The following is a 22,056-nucleotide window of genomic DNA, read 5'->3' as shown; positions in this document are numbered from 1 at the left end:
ACACTTGTTCTGGCCAGAATCCTCAAACACTTCAAAAATAAATTAAAAAACCCCTTGTGTTTCCTTGAGATCTGAAGGAAGGAAACATCACTGAGCAGTGCAGAAGGCACCCAGTGACTGCAGATAGTCTCAGGACATCCAGCCCTATATTTTTTGTTGTTGTTGTTGTTTTGTTTTGTTTTGTTTTTAACAAAGCAATGTCTAGGAGAGGCTTCCCCCTTACCATATGACTGGCAGTGCCTATAGGATCATGGAATTATTAGGGTTGGAAAAGCCCGAGATCCAAGGTCCAACTGTCCCCCTACCACCAATGTCACCCACTAAACCATGTCCCCAGGCACCACGTCCAACCTCTCCTTGAACACCCCCAGGGACGGCGACTCCACCACCTCCCTGGGCAACCCGTCCCAACGCCTGACTGCTCTTTCTGAGAAGAAATGTCTCCTCATTTGCCACCGGAACGTCCCCTGGCACAACTTGAGGCCATTCCCTCTGGTCCTATCCCTGGTTACCTGTGAGAGAAGACCGACTCCCCAGCTCCCCACAGCTTCCTGTCACGGAGTTGTAGAGAGCAAGGAGCTCTGCCCTGAGCCTCCCCTTCTCCAGACTGAACAACCCCAGTTCCCTCAGCCGCTCCTCATAGGACTTGTGCTCCACAGAGGCATAGAAAATCCAAATACCACCCATGCCCCCCCTCCAGAAGGTGAGGCAGAACTTCTCAAGCCAGACTAGGACAACTTGGGTTCAACCTCTGGTGCAGGCGCTGTCAGCAAAGGTTGCTGGTGCTCGACGAGGGGTGATTAACCTTCCACATCCATGTACGCATTCACGATTTTCTGCTTTGGCAGCACCTTCCCAACACCGAGGAGCCAAGGCTCCGGTTTCTCTCACAGTTCTGGTCAGAGCTGTGCGACAAGCCAAAGGCAGGGGGATTTTCCAGAGTGCCGGCTTCAATCCCATTCAAATCTGTTACGGGGTTATAATCACAGACTGCAAAGGAGACCACTGGAGGTTTAGTAAAACAAAATAAAAGCCAGAATGACAACATGACACGTCTCCCCTTGCTGTGTAAGCTGTGAGGGAGTGAGGAGGGCCGTCTCTTCCCCAAGGGATGGGAGCCAAGGGGGGCAAAGCGGCCGACAGCACAGTAGCCTCCCTGGCCAAGAGCAAGCCCCACGGTGCCCGAGTGAGGTGAGCAGGGCAGAACTGGGGACAGAAGCCAGGCTCAACCAACAGCCCAGGTCAGCAGGCAGGTCTGGGCCCAAAACGTCAATCTTTAGGCCCACACCAGGCCCCACGATGGCCAAGGCTGGGAAGTCAGCCTGCGGGCAGGAGCCATGAGCGTGGCCACGGCACGAAACCAGCTCCTCTACAAAATACACCCGTCGAGGACTGGAAGCCCCAAAGCGAGCTTAAACGGGACCCACAGGCGGGGACTGGGGTGGGTGGAAGCCCCGCGTGAGGCTGCGGAGGCCATCGAGGCCTGCGGCCCCTCAGCGCCCTCGGCCATCGTGGAAAGGCCAGCGACCGAGGAGGTTCCTCGAGTCTGCAAAACGGAGATGTTGTTCCCATCTTCCAGACAAGCATGAAGGTGGATGCAGGAACTAAAGACACGTGCTGAATTGGGACGGGATCGGTAAATTCTGGAGGAGGTACCGGGGGCGCCTGATGGCGGCCTTCTCCTCAAGGGGGGCCACGGGAAGGCTGGAGAGGGACTCTGTCAGGGAGAGTAGTGGTAGGACAAGGAATAAGGGATTTAAACCAAAACAGGGCAGATTTAGATTAGATTTCAGGGAGAAATAATTTCTTATGAGGGTGCTGAGGCACTGGGGTGTCGCCCAGAGGAGCCCAAGGCCAAGTTGGATGGGGCTGGGGGCAGCCTGGCCTAGGGGAAGGTGTCCCTGCCCTTGGCAGGGGGGCTCTAGAATCATAAAATCATGGTTTGCGTTATGAGAGACCTCGAATATCATCCAATTCCAACAATTAGATGATCTAATTAGATGATCTAATTAGATGAAGGAAGGGAACTCCTAACTGCCTGCTGTGACACAATGTGCACAAAGGGGTGCGGGATGTTGTGAACCTTGACCATAGCAAGACATCTGCCACCACCTCCCATGGTTTATTTCTCAGCAAATCAGTGAGACAGGGATGGATAGAGGGTATTAAGATAAATATAAATAGATTAAATAGATTAGATAGATAGATAGATAGATAGATAGATAGATAGATAGGTAGATAGGTAGATAGGTAGATAGGTAGATAGGTAGATAGAGTGTGTGGGAAATTGCCGGCACCCTCAGGCCCAAATGCGATCAGCAGCACCACGTCCCGTGGTTATTTTGGTGCTAGCTTATCCGTCACAGATCAACACTTGGGCCAGTGCTGTTTAATGTCGTCACCAATCCCCCGGGGATTAAAAAATTGGGGCAGAGCGAGGATTAGCATGCACAATGCCATGCAGTGAGTGCTTAGGGGGGTGCTGGGCCTGACACAAAAATTGCTTTTTTGTCACAGTGGGGGCTGGATACATGTGGCAAAATGTCAAAAAAAAAAAAAAAAAAAAAAAAAAGGGGGGGGGGGAAATGAGGCAAAGGAGCTGTAACACCCAGCTACAGACCACAGTCGAAAGTAGAAAGATTTGAGATCTGAATCCTGGGTGGCTGGTAAGAGAAAAGGGGGTTCAGTGGCCATCCATTTTCTGATGGCGAGGAACCTCCTTTTCCTTTTCCTTTTCCTTTTCCTTTTCCTTTTCCTTTTCCTTTTCCTTTTCCATTCCCTTTCCCCTCTTCCTTGTCTGCAGACTCCAGTAGGAGACCTTCTGGATCGATATCAGGGACTATTGGCATTGCTGACTCTTTAAGCTGAAAAATAAAGAAACCTGAAAAAGGCAGAGATCCATTTCTCCTTAGCCAGCCACTGCAATCTTCCCTTATTCATTCCACCCAGTATTTCCCCGCTCGGCCACGCAAGACTTGAAGACAATTATGGCCAGCGTCATGGCTAATTAGGACTTCTGTTTTAATGAGTGCCCTGGCGCATTAGTGCAGATGCCGAGAGGGAGCCGAAGAGAACTCTCAGGAGGTCAAAGCCAGAAGCAAACTCGGAGGTTTCTGAAACTCTTAACGGGTCCCACCGGGGGCCACCCCAAATGCAGTTGTCCCTCCGGGAGCTTTGCCACCTCCCCACCGATCCTCCCCTCTCCCCAGCCTCACTTTTTTTTTTTTTTTCTCCCATCTCCCTGGCTTTGCCGATGTCTTCCCGGCCCCGCTGGGCGCTGCTTAAAAATGCAGCTTGGCCGCGGTGCCTGGGGACGTGGTTTAGTGGTGACATTGGTGGTAGGACCAGAGGATCCCGGGGGGCTTTTCCAACCCTAATTATTCTGGGATTCTGTAATTTTGTAATTCAGGGGTTTGCCAGTGCCCGAGTTCCCCCAAAAGCTCCCTGCTCACCAAAAGCCCTTCTCCCAAACTCGCTTCCAGCCTTATTTTGACGCTCTCTCCCCCGCCTAAACACCCGTTCCTGTGCCGTCCCTAAATCCTGGCCCTGTTTCTGCTCCAAATATCTTCTTTCTTCGAGGTCGCTGCCACCCCCGGATTACTCAGGGCCTCCAGCACTCAGCCCTTCCCCGCTCCTTCCGCAGCCTGGGCTCAAATGGCCGAGGGTTCCCCCTCCCCGCCCTCCCCGCCGCCCCCTCGATCCCATTGGGACCTTGGCGTCGCCCACCGAAGATTCCCCCAAGGGACCGACGGAGTCTGAGACTTTTGCAAAATTGTGTATTTAGGCTGATTGCTATTTTTCTCGTGGAAATGACAGAAGCAGAACTCCTCCAGAGGTGCTGCCCAGGGCAGGGGGCGGCTCGACGTCGAAATCCGGGGATTTGGGAAAAGAACGAGCTCTCCCCTCTTCCCCACCACTTTTTTTTTTTTTTTTTTTTTTTGAGATTTTCCAGAAACTCGGCCTGAATTCACGGCGGTTTGGGACAATTCGCCTGGCAGTCCCGCTGCTCAAAGCTTCGAGCTCCCATCAGAGCCCGTTTCAACCCCAAAAGCCCAACTCCGGCCCCGGGAAAAGCATTGGGAACGGTGAGGGAAAGAGACCGGCCCCAAAAGCCAACCCGAGCCCCATCCCCGTTCCCAAACCGCGCCCGAAAGCCAGCCCTACCCCAAAGAGAGAGAACCCGGAGCCAGAAGCCGGTCCCAACCCAAACCTAAAGCGTAAAGGGCCCCCGAACCAACCCCAGCACCCAGCCCGGAAAACACCGAACCCCCCAATAACCCCCCAATAACCCTAACCCCATTCCCAACCCCGTCGCTAACCCTAAACCTGCCCCGACCCTAAAGGAAGCCATAAACAGAGCCCTACGCCCCAAAACCAGCTTCAAACCAAACCTGGATGACCCTGACCCCAACCCTGACCCCAAATGTGACCCTGACCCCAACCCTCACCCTTCCCCCCTGCCTCCCCCCCCCGCAAGGACCCCCAGGTCCCTCCCCAGCACAGCTGGGCTCAAGCAGAGCCCCCCCCATACCCTCCCCCACTGTCCCCATGTCCCCCCCAAACGTCGTCCCGCCCCCCCCCCCCAAAAAAAAAACCCACAAGCACCGACCACTCCCAATTTCTCCCTATTTTATGTTAAAGTCACTTTACATGTAAAATACAAAAATAGGCCCCGGGGGGGGCCATGACCCCCCCCCAAAGCTCCAGGGGACACAGTGAGCGCCCCCCCCACCCCCCCACAGCCCCCTCCAGGGGACAGAGCCACCAAGGGGGGGGGGGTTGTGCTGCCCCCCCCACCCCCCCCGAGGTAGTCAGTGCGATGGGGGGGGGGCACGGACAGACCCGGGTGTCCGGGGGGGGACACAGCGCTTTGGTGGGGGGACAGCATGGTGAGGGGGGGACAGCGCTTTTTGGGGGGGGGACAGTGTGTGACAGGCTCAGATTGGCACCAGAACGGACAGACCCTGATTGGGGGGGGGGGGCACAGGGTGGCTCCGGTCTGCAGCCCCCCCCCCCAAATAAAAACCCTTTTGGGGGGGAGGGGGGGGTGAGGCTGGACCCTCATTGCTCACCATGGGGGGGGGGGGCACACCAGTGTCATGGGGGGGGCACCACTGAGGGATGCCCCCCGAGATGGGGGGGGGGCTGGAAAATCCCCCTGTAGTGGTTAAGGGGGGGGGGGGGGGGGGTAGTGTTTTACGTCCCTGGACAGCTTGGGGGGGGTTCCAGGCTCCTGGGGGGGTCCCAGACCATTTGGGGGGGGAGTTCAAGGCCACTTGGGGGGGTCCCAGGCTACTTGAGGGGGGGTCCCAGGCTACCTGGGGGAGGTCCCATTGAAAGTGGGGGCACCCAAGCCCCATGTGAAGGTCCCAGGCTATTGGGGGGGGGGTCGCTATTCAGGACTGGGGGGCACCCAAACTTATTTGGGGGGGTCCTCAAGCCCATGGTGGAGCAGTGGGGGGGATATTATTGAGGGGGGGGCACCCAGGTCCAGCAGGGGGGGTCCCAGCATGTAGTGAAGATTCCAGATGTGTGCAGGGGGGGGGGATCCTGGTTAAAAAGTTGGGGGGGGGCAGGTTGGGAATTGGGGTGGGGGCACCCAGGTCCTTCGGGAGGGTCCCAGAGAAGAGAAGTGGGGGGAGCAGAGCGGGGGTGGCGCAGTTCCAAGGTTCCGGTGGGTGTTGTGTTGTGTTTGTTTGTTTTTTTTTTTGGGGGGGGGGAGCCCCCCCTCAGCAGCGCCCCACCTTGGCGTCGCCGATGGCCCCCCAGACGTCGAAGACGAACTCGTCGGGGAAGGCGAAGTCGCCGAGCTGCGAGTCCAGCGCCTGCGCCAGCGCGTCGGGGTCGCGGGCGTCCCGGCCCAGCTCCACCATGGTGGCGGCTGCGGGGACGCGGGGACGGTCAGGGGACACCCGAGGGACACCCCCAGGGCACCCAAGGGCCCCCCCCGGGGGAACCCATGGGACACCCAGGATGGCCCAGCCCAAAGGGGAGCGCCCCACGTGCGGCCCCGTATCCTTGGTGCCCCCCTCATCACCCCCGTGTGCCCCTCCAGCACCTCTGTGTGGCCCCCCCAGGCACCCCCAGGTGCGGGCACACCCCTGGGTGCCCCCCCCGCCCCCCCAGCACCCTTGGGTGCCGGCTCACCCAGCTCGGTGTCGCGGATGCCCATGTAGCTCTCCAGCAGGTCGTCCACCTTGGCGATGGCTCGCTCCTCGAAGGCTGAGGGCTGCGTGGGAAGGGGGGGGGGAACAGGGGGAATTATTGGGGTGCTGGGGTTCCCCCCACCCCAAAAAAGCACCCTAGGGTGGCCCACCTGCTCCTCCACGGTGGCGGGACCCCTTGCACGCAGCCGCAGGGTGCCCCGGCCAGTGCCCAGCTGGGTGCCGCCGCCTCTGCCCCCCGACGCTCGCTGGCTGATCATGTCTGAAACAGGGGGGGGGGAGAAAAAAAGGGGGGGCCCCAAAAGGTCGGGGTGCCCCTCGTTAGGATTTGGGGGTCCCCCGTGACACCCCGAGTTAGAGGACCCCTGGCAGTTTGGGTTTTGGGCCAACGACCTGCTCCAATCGGCTCCTGACGGGTTTGTGGGGTCCCTTTGTTGGCCCCCTTTAGGGTTTTGGGGTCCCCCCTTAGGGTTTTGGGGTCCCCTGGGTGCCGTGTAATCCTCTATAAGACCCCCCCTTAGGGTTTTGGGGTTCCCCCCTCATGGTTTTGGGGTCCCTTGGGGGCTATGTAACCCTCTGTAAGCTCCTCTTTGAGTTTTGGGATTCCCTGGGTGCTATGTAACCCTTTATAAGACCCCCCCCCCTGAGTTTTGGGGTCCCCTGGGTGCTATTTAACCCTCTAAAAGCCCCCCCCTCTTGGATTTTGGGATCCTCTGGGTGCTACCAAGCCCTCCATAAGACCACCCTTAGGTTTTGGGGTTCCCTGGGTGCTATCTAACCCTCTATAAGCCCCTACCTGAGTTTTGGGGTCCCCTGGGTGTTACGTAACCCTCTAAAAGCCCCCCTCTGGGGTTTTGGGATCCTCTGGGTGCTACAGAGCCCTCTACAAGACCCCTTGGAGTTTTGGGGTCCCCTGGGTGCTGTATAACCCTCTGTAAGCCCCTACATGAGTTTTGGGGTCTCCTGGGTATCATGAAGCTCTCCATAAGACCACCCTTAGGTTTTGGGGTCCCTTGGGGGTTACGGAGCCCTCTACAAGACTCCCTTTAAGTTTTGGGGTCCCCTGGGTGCTGTATAACCCTCTGTAATCCCCTACCTGAGTTTTGGGGTCCCCTGGGCGCTACAGCCCCCCCCCACCTTCAGCTCAGCCCCATCCCCGCCCCCTCACCCCAAACCCACGGGGCAGGGCCCCCTTCCGCCCTGCGTGGCGGGGCTCCCAGTGCTCCCAGTGCTCCCAGTGAAGGGCTCACCGAAGGCTTTTCGGGGCTCGGTGAGGCGCAGGGCGAAGGGGCGCCCCTTGGGGAGCTCCTTCAGCAGCTTGGCCACCTCGAAGTGCCGCGCGCCCACCAGGCTGCGCCCGTCGATGGCCTCGATCATGTCCCCGACCCCGATCACCGGGATGCGGTCGATCACGCTGCCCTCCTTGATGCGCTGGGGGGGGGGGGGAGAGATCGGCTGAGACCCCCCCCAGACACCGGGGTCTGGCCCCGCAACCCCCCAGGTGGAGCTCGAGGGGGTTTTGGGGTGACCCTGTGCGTCCAGAGGGGATCTGAGAGGGTTTTGGGGTCCCCCCGTGTGGCCCAAGGGGGGTTTGGGGTCTCCTCATGTGTCCTGAGGGGGGTTGTGGGGTCCCAAGGGGGCTTTTGGGGTCCTCTCTTGTGACCTGAGGGGGGTTTTGGGGTCCCCAGGGGGCTTTTGGGAGTCCCCCCGTGTGGCCCAAGAGGTTTTTGGGGTCCCAAGAGGGCTTTTGGGGTTCCCTCATGTGTCCTGAGGAGGTTTTTGGGGTCCCGAGGGGGCTTTTGGGGTCCCCTCGTGTGTCCTGGGGGGACCTTGGGGTCCTGAGGGGGCTTTTGGGATCCCCCCGTGGGGCCCAAGGGGGGGTCTTGGGGTACCAAGTGGGCTTTTGGGATCCCCCCCATGTGTCCTAAGAGGGCTTTTGGGGTCCCAAGGGGGCTTTTGGGGGTCCCCCCGTGTGGCCCAAGGGGGGGTTTGGGATCCCAAGAGAGGTTTTGGGGTCCCCCCATGGGCCCAGATGGGGCCGAAGGGGGCTTTTGGGGTCCCCCCGTGTGGTCCAAGGGGGGTTTTGGGGTCCCGCGTGGGGCTTTGGGGTCCCCCCTTGTGTCCAGATGGGTCCTGAAGGGTTTTGGGGTCCCCACATGTGCCCTGACGGGGCCCGAGGGGGGTTTTGGGGTCCCCCCGTGTGTCCTGAGGGGGGGGGTTTGGGGTCCTGAGGGGACTTTTGGGGTCCCCCTGTGTGACCCAAGCTGGGGTTTGGGGTCCCCTCGAATCCCGACAGGGCCCCAGGGGGATTTTGGGGTCCCCAAGTCCCCCCACAGCACCAAGGGACACCCCCGTGCCCCCCCCGACACTCAGGGCTGTCCCCAGTGCCCCCTACCCCACCCCCCCAGGGGGGTCCTGTCCCCTCGGGGTGGGGGTCCTGTCCCAATGGGGGGGTCCCGGGGGGGGGTCCCCATCTTTGTGGGGGGGTCTCCCCACTCAGAACCCCCCCCCCGAGACCCTCGGGGCCATCCCCACACCCCCCTTCAGTCCCATCCCCGTGTGGCTTAGGGGGATCCTGTCCCCATTGGGGGATCCCAGGGGGGTCCTGTCCCCTCGGGGGGGGGTCTCATCCCCATGGGGGGTCCCATCTTCACGGGGGGGGTCCTGGGGGGGTCCCCGTACCCAAAAACACCCCCCCGAGACCCTCGGGGCCAGCCCCACACCCCCTTCAGCCCCATCCCCATGTGGCTTAGGGGGATCCTGTCCCTGTTGCGGGATCCCAGGGGGATCCCATCCCCTCGGGGGGGGGGTCTTGTCCCCTCGGGGGGGGTCTCCATCTTTGTGGGGGGGTCTCCCCACTCAGAATCCCTCCCCGAGACCTTCGGGGCCAGCCCCTCACCCCCTTCAGCCCCATCCCCATGTGGCTTAGGGGGATCCTGTCCCCGTTGGGGGATCCCGGGGGGTTCCATCCCCTGGGGGGGGGGTTCCCGTCCCCTCGGGGGAGGGGTCCCGGGGGGGTCCCCATCTTTGCGGGGGGGTCCCCCCACTCAAAAACACCCCCCCGAGACCCTCGGGGCCAGCCCCACACCCCCCTCAGCCCCATCCCCGTGTGGCATGGGGGGATCCTGTCCCCACGGAGGTGCCCCGGGGGGATCCCGTCCCCTCGGGGTGGGTCCTGTCCCCTCGGGGGGGGGGTCCCATCCTCACGGGGGGGGGTCCCGACCTTGATGAAGGCGTATCCGGCGCCGTTGTCGGTGATGGTGAGCCCCAGCGCCTCCTCGGACTTGAGCACCTCGACCTCCTTGCGCTGCCCCTTGGTGTGCGCGAAGATGAAGTCCTCCAGCCCGATCTGCCCCCCCAGCAGCTTCTCCATGTCCACCTTGTGCGTGTTCAGCGTGCAGAACATCACCTGGGGGGGGGCGGCACCGCCGTCACCCCCCCGCACCCACCCCACACCCACACCCCCCCCACACACCCACACACCCCCCCCAAAACCCACACAACCCCCCCCAAAACCCAGAGACCCCCCCAAAACCCACAGACCCCCCCACACACCCCCACAACCCCCCCAAACCCACACCCCCCCCCCAAAACCCAGAGACTCCCCCCAAACCCACACACCCCCCCCAAACCTACAGAACCCCCCACACACCCCCACACACACCCACAGACCCCCCCAAAACCCAGAGACCCCCCCAAACCCCCCCCAAACACCCACAGACCCCCCCCAAAACACCCCCCCCAAAACCCACAGAACCCCCCCCACACCCCCACACCCCCCCAAAACCCACGGACCCCCCCAAAACACACGCCTCCCAAACCCACACACCTCCCCACACACCCACAGACCCCCCCCAAACCCACAGACCCCCCCAAACCCCCCCAAAACACCCACACACCCCCCCAAAACCCACAGACCCCCCCCAAACCACACCCCCCCAAACCCACACACCTCCCCAAAACCCAGAGACCCCCCAAAACCACACACCCCCACACACCCCCACAGACCCCCCCACACCCCCACACACCCACAGACCCCCCCAAAACCCACCCCCCCACACACACACCCCCCCCCCCAAACCCACAGACTCCCCCAAAACCCAGAGACCCCCCCCAGACCCCCAGTGCCACCCCTCGCCCTGGGGATCCCCACTGAGACCCCCCTGCTGCTGTCCCAGCCCTGCCCCCCCCCCCCCAGACACCCACAGGGTGCCCACCCCCATCCCCAAACCCCCCCCCAGCACCCAGGGGTGCCGTGCCCCAAACCTTCCTCTCTACACCCAACTCCCCCCCCAGCACCCAGGGGTGCCCTCGTCCCCGACTCCCCCCCCCCCAAGAACCCCCTGCGCCCATAACCCCCCCCCAAACAGCACCCAAAGGTGCCCTCATCCCTAACAAGACCCCACCCCACAGCACCCAGGGGTGCCCCTGTCCCTGACACACCCCGTCCCACAGCACCCAAGGGTGCCCTCATCCCTGACAACCCCCCCAAATCTCTCTGCCCTGCAGCACCCAAGGGTGCCCTCATCCCCAACACTCCCCCCACCCCCCAGCACCCAGGGGTGCCCCTGTCCCCGACAATCCCCCAACCCCACTGCCCTGCAGCACCCAAAGGTGCCCTCGTCCCTGACAACCCTCCTGACCCTGCAGCACCCAGGGGTGCCTTCATTCTCAACACCTCCCCCAGCCGCCCAGCACCCAGGGGTGCCCTCATCCCCAACACCACCCCAAGAACCCCCTGTGCCCATAACCTCCCCCCCCCAACAGCACCCAAGGGTGCCCTCATCCCAGACACCCCCTCAACACCCAGGGGTGCCCCTGTCTCCGACAACCCCCCCAATCTCTCTGCCCTGCAGCACCCAAGGGTGCCCTCATCCTTGACAATCTCCCAATCCCTCAGCACCCAAGGGTGCCCTTGTCCCTGACGCTCTCCCGTCTCATCGCACCCAAGGGTGCTCTTTGCCCTGACAACCCCTATGCACCTGCAGCACCCAGAGGTACCCTCATCCCCGACACCCCCCCCACTCCCCCGGCAGCACCCAAGGGTGCCCTCATCCCCAACACCTCCCCCAACCCCTCAGCGCCCAAGGATGTCCCTGTCCCCGACAACCCCCCAACCCCACTGCCCTGCAGCACCCAGGGGTTCCCTCCCTCATCCCCAACACCCCCCACCCTCGCAGCACCCAAGGGTGCCCTCATCCTCAACACCCCCCGGCAGCACCCATGGGTACCCCTGTACCCGACAACCCCCCAACCCCACTGCCCCGCAGCACCCAAAGGTGCCCTCATCCCTGACAACCCCCCCCAACCCCTCAGCACCCAAGGGTGCCCTTGTCCCTGACAACCCCCCCCCAATCTCTGCCCTGCAGCACGCAGGGGTGCCCCTGTCCCCGACACTCCCCCAACCCCACTGCCCCGCAGCACCCAAGGGTGCCCTCATCTCCAACACCCCCCACCCCCGCAGCACCCAAGGGTGCCTTCGTCCCAGACACCCCCTCAGCACCCAGGGGTGCCCCTGTCCCCGACAATCCCCCAACCCCACTGCCCCACAGCACCCAGGGCTGTCCTCATCCTCAACACCCCCCGGAAGCACCCATGGGTGCCCTTGTCCCCGACAACCCCCACCGTCTCTCTTCCCTGCAGCACCCAGGGGTGCCCCTATCCCCGACAACCCCCCAACCCCACTGCCCTGCAGCACCCAGGGATGCCCTCATCCCCAACACCCCCGGCAGCACCCAAGGGTGCCCTCATCCCCAACACCCCCGGCAGCACCCAAGGGTGCCCTCATCCCCAACACCTCCCCCAACCCCTCAGCACCCAAGGATGCCCCTGTCCCCAACAACCCCCCAACCCCACTGCCCTGCAGCACCCAGGGATGCCCTCATCCCCAACACCCCCGGCAGCACCCATGGGTGCCCCCCCCGGCCCCCACCTCTCCGGGGGGGATGCGGAAGGCCTCGGCGATCTTGCCGTAGAGCTCTCGCACGTTGCTGAAGCCCTCGATGCGGCCGGTGGGGCTGCCGTGCGCCAGCTGCGTGTGGAACACCAGGCGGGGCCGCAGGGCCGGGGGGGGCGGCGGCAGCCCCGGGGGGGTCACCCCCAACAACCCCCCCCCGCCCCCTCCCCCTCCTCCACCTCCTCCTCCTCCTCCTTCTCCCCCCCCGCCGTGGGTTTCCGCCGGGGTCCCCCCCCGGCCCCCCGCCGCCTCCTCGTTCTCCACCAGCGGGGGGGGCTTCTTGCGGCGGCCCAGGCCCAGCGGCATTTGGGGGTGGGGGGGTGGGGGGGGGTCGTGGGGTCGCCGGGGGGTTGGTGGGTGATGGGGGAGGGGGGGGGGCTCCGGGGTCGCCCCCTCCCGGAGGCTGCTGGCGGCGGGGCTGCAAAGGAGGGGGGAAATGAGAAACGGGGCTGGGGGGGGGGGACACACAGAACCCCCCCCCCCCCCCACCAAAGACCCCTCCAGACCCTCCCTGGGACCCCCCCAGACCCCTCACACTCCCCCCCCAGGGACATCCCCAGACCCCTGAGACCCCCCCAAACCCCCTCCATTGCCATGGGACCCCCCCCAGACCCCTCAGCCCCCCCCCCAGCCTCTCAAAATCCCTGAGACCCCCCACAACCCCCCCAGACCACCCCCAAACCTCCCCCACGACCCCTCAAAGTCCCCCCCCACCCCCTCAGTCCCCCCCCTCGAGCCCTCACCCCCCTCCAAGGCCCCCCCACGACCCTTCAGCCCCCCCCAGCCCCCCCCAGGGACCCCCCGACCCCTCAGCGACCCCCCCCACGGTCCCTCTGACCCCCCCCAACCCCCCCCAGGGACCCTCCCAGCCCCCCCAAACCGAGGCAACGGGGGGGGGGGAACACCCCAGGACCCCCCCGTGCAGCCCCAGGCCCGGATCCCCCCCCCCACCTCAGGACCCCCCCCAATGCCGGGTACCGGCGGGGGGGGGGGGGGGGGCCGGGACCCCCCCCAAACAGCCCCGGGCCGGGTCCCGCCGCCCCCCCCGGCTCGGTCCAGGCCCCCCCGACCCAATTCCGCCCCCCCCGGCCCCGGTTCCCCCCCCCCGCCCGGTGCCGCCCCCCCCTCACCGCTCCTCCAACTCCAGCCGGGCGCTGCCGGGCCCAGGCCCCGCCGGAAGGGAGGGGAGGGCTGGGGGCGGGGCCCGCCGCCTCTCGCGCCCAATCAGCGCCGCGCCCCAGCTCGGCCGGCCAATGGGAGAGCGGCGGGGGGGAAAGCTGAGGAGGGTTCCCCACCCACCCCCTCCCCCCCGCTTCTCGGGAATGGTCGCGCCCCGCCCCGCCCGGCCCCGCCCGCGGGCGGCGGTACCAAGCGCGGGGCGGGGGGGGAGTGGGTGGGGGCGGACTACAAGTCCCGGCATGCCCCACGCGGGGCGGGGAGGGAGGAGAGGAGGTGGCCACCAAACGGCAGCGGGGGGGGTGGGGGGGGGAGGGGGGAGGCCCCCCCCAGGGGATATTTTGGGGACCCCCCCACATCCCAAATGCCTGGAGAGGACATTTCGGGACCCCCCCCCTAAATCCCAGCCCCCCCAGGACATTTCGGGGACCTCCCCCAAAGCTCAGCCCCCCCGGAGGGGAAATTCCAGGACGCCCCCCCAAATCCCAGCCCCTCCCTCAGGGGAAATTTCAGTATCCCCCAAAATATTCCCCCCCCCAGGAGAGGACACTTCAGGGACCTCCCCCCCAAAATCCCACATCCCCCAGAGGGTACAGTTTGGAGACACCCCCTCCCCAAAACCCAGCCCCCCTGGAGAAGACATTTTTGGGGACCCCCCCAAAAGCCAACCCCCCAGGAGAGAATATTTCAGAGACCCCCCCAGAAAGGACATTTTGGGGCACCCTCCCCAAATCCCAACCCCTCAGGAGAAGACATTTTTGGGGACCCCCCCAAAACCCAACAGCCCAGGGAAGGGCATTTTGGGGACCCCCCCAAATCCCAACCCCCCAGGGATGACATTTCGGGGACCCCCCCCAGACACAACGACGCTCTTAACGAATTTTTCCTGATTACCCGCGAACTTTACAAGGCTTTATACAAACTCTGTACAGCGCGCGCTCCTGTTGCAGGAACAGACCCTTTTCCGGGCGTTTTTATCCCAAAGGATAAGAGGGGCGAGGCCCAGCCCGGCCTCCGCAGCACCCCATGGTGGGGGGCCCAAAATTGGGGGGGGGGGGGGGGGCTGCACCCAGCGAGCACCCGGGGAGATGAGGGTGGGCAGGGGTCCTGTCCCCCCCCCCAGGTGGTATTCAGGGGGTCCCAGTGGGGTCCCCGTCACCCCTGGTGGCCTCAGGGAGGTGACCCCGTGGTCCCTGTCCCCCCCCCGAGGGATGGGGAGGGGACACAAGGAGGTCCCAGCACGTGGTGAAGCCACGCGGGGGGGTTCCTGGCACCCTCGGGGGGTGGGGAGGGGGACACGGCGTGGTCCCCGTCACCCCAAAATGATGGGGAGGGGGCCAGGAGGTGGTCCCAGAAGGTGGAGGGGGTGGGGAGGGCGTCACAGCGCGGTCCCTGGCCCCAAACGGGGGTGGGGAGGGGGACACGAGGAGGCCCCCGGCTCCCGGAGGTGGCTGTGGTGAGGATGTGACGCGGTTGTGGCACAGGGTGACACCACAGCGAGGTCCTCGTCACCCCAAAATGACGGGGAGGGGGCCAGGACGTGGTCCCAGAGGTGGAGATGATGGAGATGAAGTCACGGCGTGGTCCCTGCCCCCCCCAAAATGACGGGGAGGGGGCCAGGACGTGGTCCCAGAAGACGAAGATGATGGAGATGAAGTCACGGCGAGGTCCTTGTCACCCCCATGGGGCGGGGGGAGCCCCCGAGGAGGTCCCCAACCCCCCCAAGGTGGTCGTGGGGAGCCCCCAGCGAGCTCCTGGCCACCCCGGGGGCTCTTTTGGGGGGACCAACTGCCCCCCCCGCAGCCAGGCGGTGCCCCCCGGCACCCCCTCTCCGCCAGGGGAACCCCAAACTCAAAAAAAAAAAGGGCAGAACCCCCCCAAAACTTTAAGAAAAGAAGAAAACCACCCCAAAAGCACCCCCCCCCCCCGAGTCCGCGCGGCGGGCGCTAGACGGGCAGGATCTGCTCCAGGATGGGCTTCGAGGAGGGGGGGATCCTGTCGGGGAAGCGGACCTCGAACTCGATGATGAGGTCCCCGCGCTGCTCGGGGGTTTTGGGGTAGGGGAGCCCCTCGCCGGGGATGCGCCGCTTGACGCCGGGCTTCAGCACGTCCTTGAAGACCATGGGGATGGTGCGGCCGTCCAGCGTCGGCGTGTTCACCGTGCACCCGCACAGCGCCTGGTTTCGAGAGAGGAAAAAAAAAAAAGCTCAAAAACCGCCCCCAAAACCTCAAAACCCACTCCCCGAGCCCCCTCCAAAAAAAAAAAAAAAAATAATAATAAGGATTTGGTTTCGAGGGACGAAAAAAAAAGCTCAAAAACCGCCCCCAAAACGTCAAAACCCACTCCCCGAGCCCCCTCCAAAATAAAAAAAAATAATAATAATAAGGATTCGCAGGTTGCTCACCTCGCGGAGGCTGATTTTGGCCGGGTAGATGATGTCGGAGCCCTCGCGGCGGAAGACGGCGTGGGGCTTGTCTTTTACAACAAAGACGATGTCGGCGGGGATGTTGGTGGGGGTCTGGTCGCCCTCCTTGGGGAAGGTGATTTTGGTGCCCTCCTTCCAGCCGCGCTTCACCTCGATGGTGAGGATCTTGTCCTCGGTGCGCACCGTCTTGCCGTCGGGGTTGAGGCGCTTGTGGGAGATCTTCATCTTCTTGGTGCAGCCGGAGTAGATCTCCTCCAGGGACACCTTCAGCTCGTAGAGGACAGGGGGGTCCTGCTTACGGCACCCCCCGGCCCCTTCCTGGCCGCCCGCCCCCCGGCCGCGGGGGAAGCTGATGTTGCCGAAGCCCCCCATGTGGAAGGTGGTGAAGGCGTCGTCCACGTCCATCTCCTCGTCGCCGTTGCGCTGCACGAAGAAGGTGTCGAAGGGGTTGCGGCCGTCGAAGAATTCGGCGAACATGGCGTGGGGGTCGCCACGGAAGGTGTAGGTGAAGGTGGGGCCGTTGCCCCCCCCCGCCCCCGAGGCGGGGGCGCCGCCTTTCAGCCCTGGGGAGGGGAAGGAAGAGAAGCTGAAGGGTTTTTTTCTGTCGGGGCCCCCGGGACGGCCGGGCCAGTTCTTCCTGCTCCGCCGAGCGCGTGCCAGCGCCGCTCCCCGCGCCACGGCCCAGCCCCGCGGCGCCGCTCCCACACCCAGCTGCGGCTTTTGGGCTCAATTCCTGCCTTTTTGGGCTCAGAAATAAGGGGAGGAAAGGCTCCTTTCCTCCACTGCGGGGGTCTCACGAAGGGTGGGGGGCACTTGGGGCTACGTGGGGCCGTGCTGCTGTTTTGGAAGGGTCCCCCCCCGCCCCCCCCCTCATTAGGGGAGGGTGGTGGCAGCCGCCCCGACCTGTCCCCGGCCAGCCCCAAACCGGCCCCACGGCCCCCCCCCCCCGCCGCGCCCCGCATCCCCCTGGGGCCTGACGCCGCCGCTCCCTCCCACGCCCAGCCCCAGCCCCGCTGCCCTGAGGGGGGGCCCGGGGCTGGGAACCCCCCCCCCCCATGTTTTGGTGGGGCCCAGAGGGGGACGAGCGCCCCACCAGGGGGTTCTGGTTGTCAGAGGGGGGGGCGCCTCCCCAAAAGCCTTTAATCTGTGCCCCCCCGTCCCGTAACCCCATGGCCTGCTGCCCCCCTGTACCCCCCCCAAATGAAATTCCCCCCCCAGAAACAACCCCCACGGCCTGCTGGCCCCCATAACCCCCCCAAAAAATGACCCCCACAGCCTGCCACCCCCCTGTACTCCCCCCAAAAACCAACCTCCCCCCCCAAATCAACCCCCACGACCTGCTGTCCCCCTGTAGCCCCCCCCAAACTAACCTCACAGCCTGCCCCCCCCCCCAAAAAGAACCCTATGGCCTGTCACCCCCCTGTACCCCCCCCAACCTAACCCCCACGGTCTTCCTTTCTGCCATGCCCCCCCCCAAACTAACCCTGCCCCCTCCCCACTAACCCCATTATCCCCCCACTGACACCCCCAGCCTGCCTTGTCCCCAGAACCCCCACGTGTCCCCCCCCCCCCCCCAAATCAACCCCACAGCCTGCCTGCCCCCTGTGCCCACCCCCCCGGGGTACCTTGCCCCAATAATCCCCCCCCCATCATTAACCCTACAAAATCACCTCTTTTCCCCCCAAACCTATCCCCCTACAAACCAACCCCTTACAGACCCCCTCCACTCCAGCTCCCCTGATACCCTCCCTGTTACTGACCCCCCCCCCGACCCCCATTTTCCCCACAACCCCCCCATGAGCAGGACATTTTGGGGTCAGGGACAACCTGCCCCTACAACAACCCCCCCCCCCTCTTGCTCCCCCCTCAGCAGGCCCAGCCCACCCCCCCACCATCCCAAAACATCCCAGGACTCCCCCCACCCACCCCCATCACACCAGGGGCTTTCTCCTCCCCTGCCCCCCACCTTAATGAGCTCTCCCCCCCTAATTTAATGGCCCCCCCCCCCCAAAAAAAACTCCTGAGGTCTCTCTTCCCTCCATATACTGGGATCCCCTCCCCCCACGTACCAAGGCCTCCCCCCCTAAAAACCTTACCGGTGACCCCCAGCTTACTGGGGTCTTCCCCCTCCAAAAAAAAAAGTTACCAGGAGCCCCCCACCTTACAAGGACCCCCCCAAAAAAAACTACCAGGAACCTCTTACTGACGACCTCCCTCAACTTAGTGGCGTCTCCCCACAAACTTTACCGGGATCTTTCTCCCCCCTCCAAAAAAAACTTACCAGGAACCCCCCCAAATTCACTGGCTCCCCTCAAAGTTGATAGCGACACCCCCCAAACTAAAGAGATCTCCCCCCAAAACTTCCCAGGATCTCCCCCACCCCCCAGAAAAAAAAAAATTAACCACTACCGAGGAGCCCCCCCAACAATTTACCGGCCCCACCCCCAAAACTTAATGAAACCGGCCCCAAAACTCATCAGGGCCGGACCCCCCCCCACACACACCCCCAAAACTTCCCGGGACCGGGCCCCTCCCCCCAAAAAACGCCCCCCCCGGCCCCCCCCCGCGGCTCACCCTCCTCGCCGTACTTGTCGAAGATCTCCCTCTTCTTGGGGTCGCTGAGGACGTCGTAGGCCTCGGCCACCTCCTTGAAGCGCTCCTCGGCGCCGGGCTCCTTGTTCTTGTCCGGGTGGAAGCGCAGCGCCTGCCGCCGGTAGGCCCGCTTCACCTCCTCGTCCGAGGCCCCGCGGGCCAGCCCCAGCGTGCGGTAATAATCCTTCCCCATCCCCGCTCCCCGCCGCCGCCGCCCGGCCCCGGCCCCGGCCCGGCCCCGCCGCTTAAATAGGCCCCGGCGGCGGAACCTTCCAGAGCGACGCCGCCGCCTCCAGAACCTTCCGGCCGCGCCCAGGCGCCGGCCAATCAGCGCCCGCGTGGCGCGTGACGTCAGGGGAAAAGGGAGGGGCGCGCAGGCGCGGTGAGGACAAAAGGAGGGGCTCCCGGAGGCTCGCGGGAAGGGAGGGGGCGTTGTCATGGTGACGGGGGCGGGGCTTTCTCCGTTGTCATGGTGAAGGGGGGCGTGGCTTTCGCCGCCGTGGCGTCACGCGCGGGGAGGGGCGGGGCGTCGCTATGGCAACCGGAGCCCGCGGTGATTGGCGGGGAGGGCGCCGTGGCAACCGGCCCCCCCCCCCCCCGCGCGTCGCCATGGTAACAGCCCCCCCCCGCCGCCGCGTGTCGCCATGGCAACGGGCTGAGAAGGGACTGCCGCCACCACGGGCCTGTCGCCATGGCAACGGGCACCCGCGTGTCGCCATGGCAACGGGAGGCCATGGAGGCGGTCTGGGCCTGTCGCCAATGCCACCAGGCGTGTTGCCATGGCGACCGTCACCCCCACGGACAGCCGGGCCTGTCGCCATAGCAACTGTCACCCACAGCGCCAGCCCAGGCCTGTCACCAATGTCCCTCGTGGTGACAGCCGGGCCTGTCACGCTGCCACTGTCACCCACAGACACAACCGGACCTGTCACCAACGCCGCCACCGCCCGCGCTGACACCTCGTCACCGCCACGCGCAGGCCGCTGTCACCCCTGGCGGTGTCACCCGTGTCAACCTGTCCCCCGCCACCCCCCTCTCCGTGTCTCCGTCACCCCCGGGGACGCCATCTGGGTGACAGGGGTGAGGTGACAGCACGGACGGGTCCCTCAGGGGTGGCGGGGACACGGGGGGCATGGGGGGGGGGCAGCGCTGCCACGTGTGTCCCCCGACCCTTGGTGCCCCTCCCCGGTGTCCCCTCATGTCCCCCCCCAGCCCTGCTGCCACCCTGTCCCCCCCCGGGGTGTCCCCCTGTCCCCACCCCAGAGCCGGGCTGGGGGTGGGGCGCGCTCCCCCTCCCCCCCACCTTGGCACCCATGGGTGCTGCGCCAGCACCCGCCCGGCTGACTCAGCCCTTGGGGCGCACCCGCCCTGACTCACGGGGGGGGGGCGGGGGGGGGGTGCGGCCCCAGGACCCCCCCCCGGCCCTGCCCCTCCCCCCAAGCCCCCCCCAGCCCCCCCCAGGGTCCCCCGGAGCCCCCCTGGGCCCTGCAGCCCCTACGGGACCGGCACGGCCTCGCCCCCTGCCCCGCAAGCCCCGCCCCCTCTGCAGGCCACGCCCTCCTCCGCAGGCCACGCCCCCGCGCTCACCTGCAGGCCCCGCCCCTGCCGGCCCCGCCCCTCACGCTGACGCCCCCGCCGCGCCGCCCATTGGCCGGCTCCCAGCACCGCCCTCCCTTCCCATTGGCCCCGCCGTTGCTATGCTTACCCGTTGCCCCGGAGACCGAGCCCGCCTCTCCCCTCCCCCCCCACCCCCTCTTCCCCGGGCCCTGATTGGCCGCGTGCCGCCACGCGAGGCGCGCTGATTGGCTGAGCCGCTCGCCAGGTGCGCCGAGGGGGTGTGGGCGGTCACGTGGGGGCAGCGCGGCGGCGGAGCGGGCAGCATGAAGCACTACGAGGTGAGGCGGCGCCGCCGGCACCGGGCCCGGCCCCGGTTCCTCCCGCCCCCGCCCCCCGCCCCCCGCTCCCCCCCCCCCCCGCGCTGCCCGCCCCGAGCCTCGCCGGGCCCGGAGGGGAACGGGAGAGAACGGGGGAAGGACGCCGCGTCCGCACCGCGCATGCGCTAGGCCCCGAGGCGGCGCCAGCGCGCATGTGTTCCGCGTGAGGGTGGGAGGGAGCGCCGCGCATGCGCAGCGCGGCGGGGTGGGGAGGGGGCGAGTGCGCATGCGCTCATTGCGGGAGACGGACGGGAAGGGCGCGCGCATGCGCAGAGGCGCCGGCGAAGCCCGGCCCGGCTCAGGGCAGCCCCTGGAGGCCTAAGGGGGGAGGGGGGAGGGGCGGGGGCCCTGTCCCCAACCTGGTGACCCCCCCCGGCCCCAAGGGGTGACCCCCCCAGCACAGTGACCCCCCCCCGGCCCCATGCAGTGGCACAGGGTGGCACGAGCCCTGTCCCCAACGGGGTGACACCCCCTGTCCCCAAAACGGTGACCCCCCCCCAGCCTGTCCCCAACCTGGTGACCCCCCCCCAGTCCCTGTCCCCAACACAGTGACCCCCCCCATGGTCCCCCCCATATCCCCAGCCCCACCCCCATGTCCCCCCCCAATGTCCCCTGTCCCCCCCATGTCCCTTATTCCCCCCCCATGTCCCCCCCCCCCATGTCCCCAGCCCCCCCTCCCCTCACCCTATGGGGGGGGGGGCACATTTTGGCCCCAATTCCTTACCGGGGGGGGGGGGGGGGGGTGATTTGGTCGCCCTGCGTCGCCCGTCCCCAAAGGCCACCAGCACTCAGGGGGTGGCCACCACGGGGCCAGCGGGGCCAGGAGCCCCCCCCCGAAGTGGTGCGGGGGGGGGTTGGGGGGGTTATATTTAGCCGGGGCCCCCCCCGAGCCGATCGCATTTCGCCTGGGGGGAGACGCCGGCAGCCCCGAAGCGCCCCTGGGGGGGGGGAATCCCTTTGGGGGGGGCAAATCCCTTTGGGGGGGAGAGTCCCGCTGGGGGGGGTAGGAAATTCTTTTTTTGGGGGGTAAAAGTTCCTGGGAGGGGGTAAAAAGTTTATCGGGGGGGGGAAAAGTCCCTTGGGGGGACAGAAGAGTCCCCTGGGGGGGGGGAGGAAAGCCCCTTGGGGGGTAGAAGGGTCCCCTGGGAGGGCGGGGGGGTCAGGAAAATCCCCGTGGGGGGGCATGGAGGGGGCGGAGGGCTGGAGGGGCTGCTGGTGGCGGCGCGGGGGCGGCCCCCCCCCGCCAAGAAGGCGAAGAAAGCCGTGCTCTTCTTCGAGGTGGAGATCCTGGACGCCCGCACGCGGGAGAAGCTCTGCTTCCTCGACAAGGTGAGCCCCCCCCCGGGGGGGGTTACGACCCCCCCCCAGGGGGTTTATGACCCCCCCCCCCGGGGAATTTATGCCCCCCCCAGAGGGTTTATGCCCCACCCTGGGGGGTTTGTGCCCCCCCCTCGGGGAATTTAGGCCCCCCCGGGGGCTTTATGCCACCTCCCTGGAATTTAGGCCCCCCCACCGAGGGGTTAATGCCCCCCCCAGGGAATTTATGCCCCCCAGGGGGTTTATGCCCCCACCCTGGGGGTTTATGCCCCCCCCGGGAATTTATGGCCCCCCCCTGGGGTGTTTATGCCACCTCCCTGGAATTAGCCCCCCCCCAGGGGCTTTATAACCCCCCCAGGGGGTTTATGCCCCCCCCGGGGGAATTTAGCCCCCCCGGGGTGTTTATACCCTCCCCGGTGGGTTTATGCCCCCCCCAGTGAGTTTATGTCTCCCCCTGGGGGGTTTATGGCCCCCCCCGGGGAATTTATGGC

General features: G+C 65.5%; 2 protein-coding genes across 3 annotated transcripts; both read right to left on the bottom strand.

Moving 5' to 3' along the window:
• Positions 1–4,612: 4,612 nt before the first annotated feature.
• Positions 4,613–12,452, bottom strand: GIPC1 (GIPC PDZ domain containing family member 1). Its single transcript, XM_084501625.1, has 6 exons — positions 12,097–12,452; positions 9,388–9,573; positions 7,415–7,595; positions 6,317–6,426; positions 6,148–6,229; positions 4,613–5,881 (listed from the first exon to the last, which is right to left on the bottom strand). Exons 1-6 carry the CDS (start codon positions 12,424–12,426, stop codon positions 5,730–5,732), a joined length of 1,041 nt encoding a protein of 346 aa, XP_084357751.1. The 5' UTR covers positions 12,427–12,452; the 3' UTR covers positions 4,613–5,729.
• A 1,724-nt stretch (positions 12,453–14,176) lies between these two features.
• On the bottom strand, positions 14,177–18,534 carry DNAJB1 (DnaJ heat shock protein family (Hsp40) member B1). 2 transcript variants are annotated; one of them, XM_084501623.1, is made up of 3 exons: positions 18,297–18,534; positions 15,702–16,285; positions 14,177–15,473 (listed from the first exon to the last, which is right to left on the bottom strand). In XM_084501623.1, exons 1-3 carry the CDS (start codon positions 18,505–18,507, stop codon positions 15,243–15,245), a joined length of 1,026 nt encoding a protein of 341 aa, XP_084357749.1. In that variant the 5' UTR covers positions 18,508–18,534; the 3' UTR covers positions 14,177–15,242. The 2 variants fall into 2 exon arrangements, with proteins under 2 accessions (XP_084357749.1, XP_084357750.1); XM_084501624.1 differs by having other exon boundaries at positions 18,311–18,442.
• Positions 18,535–22,056: the final 3,522 nt, after the last annotated feature.

Source organism: Aythya ferina (assembly GCF_964211825.1).
Source record: "Aythya ferina genome assembly, chromosome: 33".
NCBI classification, from domain to species: Eukaryota; Metazoa; Chordata; class Aves; order Anseriformes; family Anatidae; genus Aythya; species Aythya ferina.
The sequence above is the reverse complement of the archived record's forward strand: the minus strand, read 5'-3'. Positions and strand labels throughout refer to the sequence as shown.

Coding starts and splice junctions, on each gene's coding strand:
- GIPC1 (XM_084501625.1), bottom strand. CDS start 12,426: ATGCCGCTGGGCCTGGGCCGCCGCAAGAAGCCCCCCCCGCTGGTGGAG. Junction 6,427..7,414: donor CGAGCCCCGAAAAGCCTTCG/GTGAGCCCTTCA, acceptor CCCCTGTTTCAG/ACATGATCAGCCAGCGAGCG. Junction 5,882..6,147: donor CATCCGCGACACCGAGCTGG/GTGAGCCGGCAC, acceptor GCGTCCCCGCAG/CCGCCACCATGGTGGAGCTG.
- DNAJB1 (XM_084501623.1), bottom strand. CDS start 18,507: ATGGGGAAGGATTATTACCGCACGCTGGGGCTGGCCCGCGGGGCCTCG. Junction 16,286..18,296: donor CGACAAGTACGGCGAGGAGG/GTGAGCCGCGGG, acceptor TCCCCTCCCCAG/GGCTGAAAGGCGGCGCCCCC. Junction 15,474..15,701: donor CCAAAATCAGCCTCCGCGAG/GTGAGCAACCTG, acceptor TCTCGAAACCAG/GCGCTGTGCGGGTGCACGGT.